The 11,566-nt window shown below is 52.5% G+C and overlaps 1 protein-coding gene across 1 annotated transcript; it reads right to left on the bottom strand.

The window, feature by feature from the left end:
- Window positions 1-682: 682 nt before the first annotated feature.
- On the bottom strand, window positions 683-11,356 carry LRRN4 (leucine rich repeat neuronal 4). The gene is made up of 5 exons (XM_066387211.1): window positions 11,169-11,356; window positions 8,902-9,553; window positions 6,799-7,003; window positions 5,429-5,566; window positions 683-3,982 (listed from the first exon to the last, which is right to left on the bottom strand). Exons 2-5 carry the CDS (start codon window positions 9,542-9,544, stop codon window positions 2,734-2,736), a joined length of 2,235 nt encoding a protein of 744 aa, XP_066243308.1. The 5' UTR covers window positions 9,545-9,553; window positions 11,169-11,356; the 3' UTR covers window positions 683-2,733.
- Between the last annotated feature and the right edge of the window lie 210 nt (window positions 11,357-11,566).

Here is an 11,566-nt window from a genome sequence, read left to right as displayed (position 1 = left end):
GGTCTCTTTAGAATTGGGGTCTTATCTGGCTCTGGTTAATATACTCGGGCCACCTCAACCCTTAGAAAAATAGCCAAAGTCTCCAGGTTTTTGGATACTGAGCTGTTCTAAAACATGTAAATTCTGTATTTACAAAACATTGGAGGCCCTGGCCAGTTGGCTCAGTGGTAGAGCGTCGGCCTGGCATGCAGGAGTCCCGGGTTTGATTCCCGGCCAGGGCACACAGGAGAAGTGCCCATCTGCTTCTCCACCCCTCCCCCTCTCCTTCTTCTCTGTCTCTCTCTTTCCCTCTTGCAGCCAAGGCTCCATTGGAGCAAAAGTTGGCCTGGGTGCTGGGGATGGCTCTATGGCCTCTGCCTCAGGCGCTAGAATGCCTCTGGTTGCAGCAGAGCAACGCCCCAGATGGGCAGAGCATCACCCCTTGGTGGGCATGCTGGGTGGATCCCAGTCGGATGCATGTGGGAGTCTGTCTGACTGCCTCCCCGTTTCCAACTTCAGAAAAATACAAAAAAAACCTCAAAACATTGGAGTTGTATTAGGCATGTTTGAATGCATATTCATGAGTACAGACTCAGCATGGCAGCAGTTCATTCTGGGCCCCAATCTTGATAGCTTAAAAAGGCGATGGGATAGTGCATCTCTGAAGACTGCTAAGTAGTCACATTTTTGGATTTTGCTTTGCAATTTTATTTATTTTAGTGAGAGAGAGACAGACAGGGACAGACAGCAAGAGAGAGAGATGAGAAGCATCAATTCTTTGTTGCGGCACCTTAAATTGTTCATTGACTGCTTTCTCGTGTGCCTTGACCCGGGGAGGCTACAGCCGAGTCAGTGACCCCTTGCCCAAACTAGTGGCCTTGGGCTCAAGCCAGTGACCATGGGGTCATGTCTATGATGCTGAGCCTGTGCACAAGCTGCTGAGTGTGTGCTCAAGTCAGCAACCTTGGGGTTTTGAACCTGGGTCCTCTGCGTCCCAGGCTGATGATGCTCTATCTACTGTGCCACCACCTTGTCAGGCTCACTTTGCAATTTTTAGTCAGGAGCTTGTAGATACCTTTTAAATCATTTAGTCCAGTTCTCTTGGTTACATATGTGATGAACTTAGTGATACATGTTAGAATTTGTGGGAGCTTTTTCAAAACTCCAAATATCTAGAAATATGTAGTACAAGGTCAGTGATCCCAGTCAAACTTGAACGTGCAATTACCACAGCGGGGCTTTTGGGCTGCCGCACATTTTGGAAACCAAAAAATACAAGACTCAAACTTGATTTTTTTTTTTTTTACAGTAGGAATAAATGATGTAGATTTAATTGTATCTTCCAAGAAGATACGTCCAAATTCTAACCCCTGGATCTCATGACCGCGATCTTACTTGGATATAGGGTCTTTGCAGATGTGATCTTGTTAGGTAGGAAGAGGTCATATTGAATTGATCGGCCTTAATCTAATGTCTAGTGTCCTTGTAAGAAGAGGGAGATTTGACTTCTGGATATTTATCTGAAGGAAGATCACCATCTTGAAGAGCTATCTGAATTCCCACAGTAATAAAAGCATCATGGTACTGGCATAAAAGCACACATATAGATCAATGGAACAGAACAGAAAGCCCAGAAATAAACCTATAAATGGTCAATATTTGACAGAGGAGACAAGAACATACAGTAGTGTAAAAACAGCCTATTCAATAAACAGTGTTGGGAAAATTGGACAGATACATGTAAAAAAATGAAACTAGACTACCTTCTTACACCATACACTGTTATAAACTCAAAATGGATTGAAGACTTAAATGTTAGACTTAAAACCATAAAAATCCTAGAAGAAAACATAAGGCAATAAAATCTTGGACCTTTCTCTTAGCAATATTTTTCCTGATACATCACCTCAGGCAAGAGAAACAAAAGAACTAAACAATTGGGACTACATAAAACTAAAAAATTTTGCACAGCAAAGAAATCCATCAGCAAAATGAAAAGACAACCCACTGAATGGGAGAACATATTCACGAACGATACATCTGATAAGGGGACAATATCCAAAATTTATTAAGAACCTATAAAACTCAACAAGAACAACAAAAAAACCCCAATTTAAAAATGGGCAAAGGAACTGAAAAGGCTGTGGTTTTAACTATAAAGCTAGAAGCACATTTTACCCTATCCTGAAATGCAAACTAAGAAACTCAGAAGTCCTCAGGAATAACCAGTGCTTTTCTCCTTCGTTCCCCAGTTCTCAGATTAAGAATCCACTGGAGTTGATTCTTTGAATAACAAACACATCTCACCAGAGCTTGACCATGAGGGCACTTATTCCACTTAGTATAATGCCCTCAACTTCCTAAAACGACTTGAGGATGTCACTTCTAATAAGTACAAGAAGCTGGATTGCAGAATTTCTTTTCTTTTCCTACTTCCACATACAGTAACTCTACTGGACACTGAGGAGCACTGCTTGCTATTAAAAAACAAGACACAAGAACACCCACTTCCAACAGGAGTGGTTTGATGTGGGCCATCACATTTCTGGAAACACATAGTGAAGTAGGAACAAGCGAAGTTCCTTAGGCTGAAAAACTCAGCTTGGAGAATTCCTTATGCCCTGGAGAAGTGCTTGGCTTCTTGGCAACCAGAGAAGTCCAGAGCCAACCGGGTTGTGTTTGACCCTCTGTATCTTCTTTTCTGGGTCCAGGCAGCAGTTCTTCAGCTGGATTTCGACCTGAGGAGAAGCTGGGCTAATTGAAAGTCTGGAGCTTCAGCGGGTGGTCAAAGGCTGGGTTCTTGTAGGCCACCAGGTGTGTGTTGTAGCACTGCCTGGGTGGCCTCCGGACCCGCCGGCAGAGGCACACGCACAGCAGCAGGGTGCTGACGAGCAGCAGGCCGCTGGCGGCGCACAGCCCAGCGAAGATGAGCACGAAGCTGGGTTTGGTGGTGAAGGTGGCGCACGGTCCCCGAGGGCCAGCGGCCTGGGGCGGGCTCAGCCCTGCCCTGTTGACTGCCAGGACGCACACGCGGTATGTGGTGCCCGGCGAGAGCCCGTACAGGGGGTGCTGCCGGGCGGTGGCATAGATGTCCCCTATCACCGACTGGTTCCCCGGCCCGCCCTCGGGTGAGTAGTGGATCTGGTAGCCGCGCACCACGGAGTTCGGGGCGCACCAGCGGACCAGCGCGGAGGTGTCGGTGGTCTCCGACACCCCCTGCAGCTTGGGAGGGTCTGGGATGGTGTCTTCCCTGCTGACGCCGGGGCACAGGCACCACAAGTGCCTCTGCAGCTCTGCGCACGGGGTCTGGAGGTGCTTACAGGGGTGATAATCACAGGGGACCCCCTGGGGAGGTGCTTCCATCTCCTGCTTCTCCCCTTCCCCCTCCTCCTGCTTCTCTCCCTCCTCCTCCTCCTCACTGGAGTCGTCCAAAAGCAAGATAGGAATTCCATCCTCAGAGGAACTTGGGAGGAGAGCCTGCAGCGTGGCCTGTGTCTTCCAGTCGGGCTGGGGTGTGCTCAGTGGGTTTCGGGAGGCAGGGAGGTGACCAAGTTGTGTGCTGGCCGGTGGGGTGGAGGCAGCGGAGATATTAGGGTCGAAGACCAGCCGGGCAGCATGTTCTCCGTGCTCCGTCCCCGCTGTGCTTGCAGTCCTGGGTGGATCGCTGGCGTTTCTGGGACCTGATGTGGACACGGTAGTGGCCCCCTGCCTGACACTGCTGTGCGACCATGCAGCTCCTGATTGGGGACGCACAGGGTGGGAGGGGGCCTTGGTGACACCTGGTCGGTCTGCCACCGTTTGAGTGGAGGAGGCTGTGTTCTGCGGAGTGAAGGGACCCTGTGTAGATGGTGCGTGGGTGGAGGGGAAAGAGGAAGGTGGGTTGGAATCAGGGAGGAGGGTGCTTTGGTCCTGGTGGCACGCACTGGGCAGCTGGGACAGCACGAGAGGGGCAGAGAAGGCCCCACGGGATCCTGCTGCTGGTGTGCACACCGTGTCTGTAGCCCTGGAGGGGAGGTCAACCAGTTAGAAGGGATTTGGCATCAAGGCCGCTCTGTGCTGGCCTTTGAGGACTCAGTGCAGACAGTCCTTCCCACTAAGCCTGTCAGTGCGCCTGCTAGGTACCCCATGCACTGGACACGCATCACCTCACTGACCTTCAGGGCAGCCTGTGGAAGAGGCTCCCACGAGGCAGGGGAGGAAACGGCAGCTCAGAAAGAGGAACTAACTGCCCAAGGTAGCATGGCCAGCAAATGGCAGAGCCTACAGCTGGGCGGGCACTGGGAAGGGCAGTGCTGAGTCTGTGTTCTCACCTGACTGCTTCCTGGCCATGAGTACTAGTCACAGTACTCATACTGCTATTTCTGAGTGCTTGCCATGTTCCAGGGACTACTGTTAGCATTTTATCAATGAAGTTAATCTGCACTGCCTTATGAGGTGGGCACTGTTATCCCCATTGTACAGATGAGAAAGTAGAGGCCCAGAGAGGTTAAGCAATGCAGCCAAATGACCAATAGTAAGTGGTGTGAAGAGCCTGCACTCTTAACCTCTTCATTAATATGAAATAAGACCCTTTATGGCAAAGGACCTGGGTACTTATTTTAGGGTCAACATGAAGGTAAGAAGGGGCCAGACTGAGCCCCACTTGTTTCCAGGCTTGGGTGGTAGGTGAGAAAAGAACCCCCATAGGATGGGGGATGTCTCCCAAATGAAGCTGGTGGAGCTGGTTTGAGGGTGCTCAAGACCAGAAATGTTCCCAGCCCCCATTCTTTTCTGGTGGCATACCTAGGCACAGCTCCCCACTGCAAAGATATCTCTTCCAGCTAAGAGCCAATGAGAAGTCTTTGTAGGATGTCTGGCTGCCCCACGAGAGCTCTGTAAGCCCACTGGCCTTGGACTGAATGATACAGAAAGCCTGGCTCCATTTGGAGGACTTAGGGGAGCCCAGTGTTTAAGAGCAGTTTTGGAGGAAGATTGATGCTGCCTCCTCCACCGAGCAGTTGCATGAATCTAAGCAAGTACCTCCCCTCCTTGGGCCCCAATCCACTCATCTGTAAGATGGGACAATAATAACTCTGCCTTGGTAGAAACAAGCCACTGTTCACTTAGCCCATTTCTTTTTCCTAGTGGGCACACAGCTAGACTATATTTCCCAGCCTCACTTGCAGTGAAGCGTGGATGTGAGTGGGAAAGATAAGCCCCGCTTCCTGGTCTGGCCCATTAAAACCTCCCATGTGTGTTCCTCCAAGCTCTCTCTGCCTCTGGCTCCCTGGAAGGGAGGCAGAGCTGCCACTGGCTGGGTCCCTGAACGTGACTACATGGGGGATAGCCGTCCTGCCTAACAATGCCAAGCTGTCCAGCCAGGTTATGTGAGCAAGACATGAGCTGGGAGAACTTCGACTCCAAAAGGCTGACCTTCACTCCTCAGTCACCTGCTTTGCAAATGTGTTACCTGCTTAGGACAGTCCTCTTTGCATCCATGAAGAGCCAGGACAACTCACAGCTGCAAGTGAGAGGGTTGCCAAAGAGGTTGATGGATAGGACCTGGGAGGAATGTAGGGTCCACGGAGGGAAGGAACTCAAGTTGCAGCTGAAATACACAGACAATCAATTAAGTCAGGCTTCTTACAATCAGGTCACAACTATTGCCAGAGAGTCATAGTGCTGTCTGGGAAAACCATTCTGTTAGGGGTTCGATGATATTACTTTGGGCAAAATTCTTAAATCACCTTGGACTTCCTTTTTGTCATCATTTCACAGATGAGGAAACAGCTGCAGAGGTGTTAAGTAACTTGCCCCAACTCAAACAGCTAGTAAGGGGTGGAGTCAGAATTTGAACCCAGGCAGTTTGGCTCCACATCCGATACCTTACACACAATGTTGAGTCAGTCTGATGCTCGAAAGAGGATGAGTCAGAGATTTTACTCTTATCGACATAGCACCATGACCATTATTATTATTATCACCATTACCATCATCATCATCAATATACCACATTCCCAATATCATCACAATCACTGTTACCACCAGCACCATCACTTTCATTATTCCCATCACCTCCACTGTGACCACCGTCATCTGCACTAATGTTACGGACCACGAACCACATGCCAGGTACTGAGAGCTAAGTGCTCCACATGCTCTATCTCCTTTCCCTCATGACAAGTCCCAAAGGGAAGTACTCTGGCTGGGACTGCAGCCAGCAGGGAAATGAGAAGTGACTACACTGAGAGTGATGACGGGGCAAAGGAGCCTGCTTCCCAGGGCCCAGGTGTGGGTTCTCAGAAAAGGAGGTGGCCTGGGATCATCCTCAAAGGGATGTTGGGCTTCCCATTAGAGCTCAGGAAGGAAGGTGGATGTAGTGACATGTCGGACATCACCAAGACAGAAGGCACCAGCCCTGAGTTCTGACTGCAAGTAGGACCTTTCTACCCTCACCTTCCCTCCCTAGACCCCAGAAAGGGGCTGACTTGCCACGTGGTGAAGCAGGTGGATGGAGAAACAGAGAACAACCTGGTGCCCTCATCCCCTCTTCCCACTGCAGATTTCTCATCTGGGCTTAAAGGAAACATACACACACGAGTCTGAGGTGTCCATATTACTCTGGACAGGGCTGAGTTGCTTGGTTTTCAGGCTGGATGGACTACCTGGGGCCTGCCCCGGATACCACCCAGAGGGTGAGGCAGAACAGAACCCCAGGGAGGACTTGACGAAGTCACGGAAGGAAAATTAAAGTCTGGTGTGCTCTATAATGTAGTCACACCTGGTCAATATAGTGTCACGGGCAGAATTCAGTCACGTGCGTGATTCAGAAAAACTTACTTCTGGAGCAGAAGGAGCTGTAGGCGAGGAGTATCTTGAAAGATGTGTGTCTGGACAGAGGTGAGTGCTGGAGAGTCTTGACAATCCAGCTGTCGCAAGTCAGGGGTCGTCTTGAAAATGTCCCCCTCCAGGCTCCTCAGTCTGGGCATCTTCCTCAGGTAGAGGGACGTGAGCGTGGGCAGGTCTCTGGTCCACCCTGACCGAACTGAGACACAGAGGGGACACTGCCCATTACCCAGGACGACTCCAACCTAGGAGGCTGGCCGGGCATTGAGGAAACACCAAGAGTGACGAGGTGGGTCATGAAGGTCATTGCTGAGCATAGGCACAGTCGGCAGCCTTAGGAATCTCAGACGCATGGGCCGTTTCAGTAGAAACCCCAGTCCCTCCTTTTTCCTGAGCTGGCTGAGGTCAGAGAGGTGAATGGCTGGTCCAAGAGCACACAGCTGGGAAAGGACAGAGCTAGGACTTGAACCCAGGACACTGTCTCCAGCTCTGCAGTGGCCCTACCATCTTGTTAAACTCCACCCAGAAATATTCCAACTTCACTCCCATGACTACTTGGAATGGGGAATTTTTTTTTTTTTATCTTTGTATTTTTCTGAAGCTGGAAACGGGGAGAGACAGTCCGACAGACTCCCGCATGCGCCCGACCGGGATCCACCCGGCACGCCCACCAGGGGGCGACGCTCTGCCCACCAGGGGGCGATGCTCTGCCCCTCCCGGTTGTCGCTCTGTTGCAACCAGAGCCACTCCAGCACCTGGGGCAGAGGCCAAGGAGCCATCCCCAGCGCCCGGGGCAACTTTGCTCCAGTGGAGCCTCCGCTGCAGGAGGGGAAGAGAGAGACAGAGAGAAAGGAGAGGGGGAGGGGTGGAGAAGCAAATGGGTGCTTCTCCTGTGTGCCCTGGCCGGGAATCGAACCCGGGACTTCTGCACGCCAGGCTGACGCTCTACCACTGAGCCAACCAGCCAGGGCGGAATGGGGAAATTTTTGAGGAAGGTAAGGTTGGAGGAGAGAAAGGCAAGGCCAAAGGATGCCCAGAAACCCAATTTTGAGGCTCTTCTAATACATGGAGAATGTGTCCCTTCCCCTCTGTTTCTGGGTCTTGCTTTTTTTTTCTTTGTCTATGGTGGAACAGGTGATTATAGACACATGAACTGTTTTTTAAAAAAATAATAAAAACCACCTGACCAGGCGGTGGTGCAGTGGATAGAGCGTCGACCTGGGATGCAGAGGACCCAGGTTCAAAACCCCAAGGTCGCAGGCTTGAGCGTGGGATCATAGACATGACCCCATGGTTGCTGGCTTGAGCCCAAAGGTCACTGGCTTGAGCAAGGGGTCACTTGCTCTGCTGTAGTTCCCCAGTCAAGGCACATATGAAAAAGCAATCAATGAACAACTAAGGTGCCGCAATGAAGAATTGATGCTTCTCATCTCTACCTTCCTGTCTGTCTGTCCCTGTCTGTCTCTCTTTCTTGCTAGAAGAATAATAATAATTAATAACAATAATAATAATAAAACCAACCTTGAACACATCAAGTACAGGAAAACTGGGATTCTCACCTCCCTCCTGTGTCTTGTTTGAGGGAGTATTATTTGCAGACACAATTTTAGCTAACCCAATTCAAAGTTGTGAATTCATCCTGAGCTTCAACTGCTTCCTGTAATTGCCTGTTGAATGCTAATCAGCCCTAAGGCAAGCAATACATCCACTTCTCCATTCCACTAGCACACCCCATTTCTGCTGAGAGGCAGTAGAACAGCTTGGCTTAAGGTTTGGGCTCTGGACCCAGAATGCTTGTATTTGGATTTGGAGGCACCACATAATGAGTTGTGAGACCTCGGGCCATTCATTCGCCTCTCTGGACTCTGGTTTCCTCATAGCAAAACCAAGATAATAGTTCCCACCTCTTGGGACTCAAGAAATTACAAGCCTTGTATGGCTCTTGGAATAGGGTGCACGCGGCTCACGAAATCTCTGGCGGGGTTATTTTTGAGCGGCACTGTGAGCGAGGGACGTGGGTCACCACCCCTTGAAGAAGCCGGCCCCAGGAGCACCTGCCCAGCCCGCCTCTGAAAACCCAGGGCGCCCAGGACTCACCTTGCTTGAGGGGCGTGCCACTGAGGTCCAGGACCTCTAGGGCGGCCAGGGGCGCGAAGGTGGCGTCGGCGATGTCCTCCTGGGCGCCGCTGCCCAGCGCGGTGCCGGAAAGGTTGAGCACACGCAGCGCGGGGAAGCAGGTGAAGGCCCCCGGCGGCAGCGCCTGCAGCGGGTTTCCGGCGAGCTGCAGCGTGCGGAGGCTGCCCAGCGCCGCCCCGGCGCACGGTGTCAGTGAGGCCAGCTGGTTGTGGCTCAGGTCCAGCGTGTGCAGCCCCGCGGGCCAGCCGGGATCCCAGCGCAGCGCGCCGATGCGGTTGTGGTGCAAAGTCAGCACCTGCAGCTGCGGCAGGTGGCGGAGCTCGGATCCGCTCAGGGCACTCAGCAGGTTGTGGCTGCCGTCGAGGCTGCGCAGCGCGCGGGGTAGACAGCCCGGCAGACTCTCCAGACTGCGGTTCGTCAGGGTCAAGGTGGTGGTCCCCGTGACGAAGAGCCCCTCACAGGGGGAGACAGTGGCGTTGCTGGTCTCGCTTCCCCAGGGGCCCTGCTGAGTGAGCCGGAAAAGAGGAGCCCTCTCCTGGGAAGGTCCTGCCAGGCTCAGGCGCAGCGCTGTGGGCAGCAGCAGCAGCAGCAAGGCCAACCACATGGCGTGTGGCTGGGGAGAGGACAACGTGATAGCCCATTAAATCCAGAAGAACCCCCCCCCCCCAAACGAAAGGTTAATGTGCCCCCCGCCCACCACCACTGGGCTTTGAGGAAGAGCGCAGGACCTGGGCATTCTCCAGCGAACTGGGTGTGCAGCGATTTCGCCCTGCCTGGTTTTCCCCGCGGTCTCCCCATGTGTCTGTGGCACCTCCTGTTCTGCCTTCTCCCCGGGATGCCCTTCCCTCTAACTTCCTCTACGACTGTGGGTGCTAACCTACAGGGGACCGCCTGCAGAAGGTCTCCCTTATCTGTCTCATCTGGACCTGAGCCTCCCAGAAACCCCCTCTGTTTACTTGTCTTCATCCCACGCGCTTCAGGAGGGAAGGGAGCTTGGCCTTTAATAGCAAGCCAGAGAATGACTTCAGGGAAGTGGCCCCATTGAAACATAAAGAGGGTACTAGAAGATATTGACAGTCCCAGCGAAACTCAGTTGGCCCCACTTCCCCCTTAGAACTGCCCAGCCTCGGGGGAGTCCTAGTTTGCATGGAACCTGGCTTACAGGCCACGTTTTAAAATAAAGTCTGGGGCCTGACTGGTGGTGGCACAGTGGATAGAGCATTGACGTAGGATGCTGGGGTCCTAGGTTCAAAATCCCAAGGTAGCCGGCTTGAGTGCAGGGTCACTGGCTTGAGTGTGGGATCATCAACATGACCCCATGGTCTCTGGCTTGAGCCCAAGGTCACTGGCTTGAGCAAGGGGGTCTCTGGCTCAGCTGGAGCCCTCCACCCTTGGTGAAGGCACGTATGAGAAAGCAATCAGTGAACAACTAAGGTGCTGCAACTATGAGTTGATGCTTTTCATCTCTTTCCCTTCCGATCCATCTCTCTTTCTCTCTCTTCTGACCTGTGGTGGCGCAGTGGATAAAGCGTCGACCTGGAAATGCTGAGGTCGCCGGTTCAAAACCCTGGGCTTGCCTGGTCAAGGCACATATGGGAGTTGATGCTTCCAGCTCCTCCCCCCTTCTCTCTCTCTGTCTCTCCTCTCTCTCTCTCTCTGTGTCTCTCCCCCTCCTCTCTAAAATGAATAAAAAAAAATTGCCCATCTTTCTCTCTCTTGCTAAAGAAGAAGAAAGGAAGAAAAAAAGTAAAATAAGGTCTGGAGTCTTTTCTTGGGAAGGCCCTCAGGACTGCCTTCAGGGAAGGAAGGAGCCCCCAGACAACGGTGAGGCTTGGGAACCTGGAGTTAAGCTTTTCCTGGTCCCTCGCTGGTCCCATTAAAAGCCAAGGGTCCTCGGGTCAGCCATGCCCAGGGGCGATGGCTGAAAGTCACAGGGTGCGGAGTGTCTGGAGTACCCGGGACTGCACAGCGCAGCTGGGAGATCAGGTAGGGGTAGATCAGGCAGCCATGGGCTGATCTGGGATTGGCAAAGCTACTTCCAACCAAGCCTCGGCCTTGACATTACTTCTCATATCCCCTCATTTCTGTAGATGTGCATTCCAGCCCGTTATCTCTGCTGACCGCTCGGTCTCTGAGCGACCACCAAGGCCTCCCTCTTGCGATTCTGGGGTCCAGGCACTGAAAACGGGGGCCAGGAATCCGTGCGCCCAGCAGCGTGTCTTACTCACCGGAAGCTGTCCTTTCGGATTGCGGCTCTCCGGGATGCCCCTTTGTGGACTTCACTCTTGTCTTACAGATCCCAAGAGCCAGCGACTTACACAGCAGCTCAACTCTGGATTCCAGAGAGGCCTGTTTCCCACATGCCCCCGCTCCGCAGCCCCACCCACTGAGAGGGCTGAGATACCCCGGTCCTTGCCGTCCCTCCTTCCTTCCTCACACTGTGGTCTTTAGCCAACACCCTCACTGCCTGTCTCCTCCTCCCACTCCGGCACTGGACCTGCCCCTTTCCAGGCCGGGAACCTCCTTCCAGCCCTCCCCCACCTTCATCTCACCTTACACCGCCTTTCCAGGCCTGAGAAGTGGAGGGAATCAGCCCCGGGCCGATGTGAGGGCTGAGGGCTGATGG

This window comes from Saccopteryx leptura, chromosome 5, assembly GCF_036850995.1.
Source record: "Saccopteryx leptura isolate mSacLep1 chromosome 5, mSacLep1_pri_phased_curated, whole genome shotgun sequence".
Lineage (NCBI taxonomy): Eukaryota > Metazoa > Chordata > Mammalia > Chiroptera > Emballonuridae > Saccopteryx > Saccopteryx leptura.
Note: the sequence above shows the minus strand (reverse complement) of the source record. Positions and strands in the feature narration are given on the sequence as shown.

Coding starts and splice junctions, on each gene's coding strand:
- LRRN4 (XM_066387211.1), bottom strand. CDS start 9,544: ATGTGGTTGGCCTTGCTGCTGCTGCTGCTGCCCACAGCGCTGCGCCTG. Junction 7,004..8,901: donor TGGCACGCCCCTCAAGCAAG/GTGAGTCCTGGG, acceptor TCTGTGTCTCAG/TTCGGTCAGGGTGGACCAGA. Junction 5,567..6,798: donor CAGCTCCTTCTGCTCCAGAA/GTAAGTTTTTCT, acceptor TGTGTATTTCAG/CTGCAACTTGAGTTCCTTCC.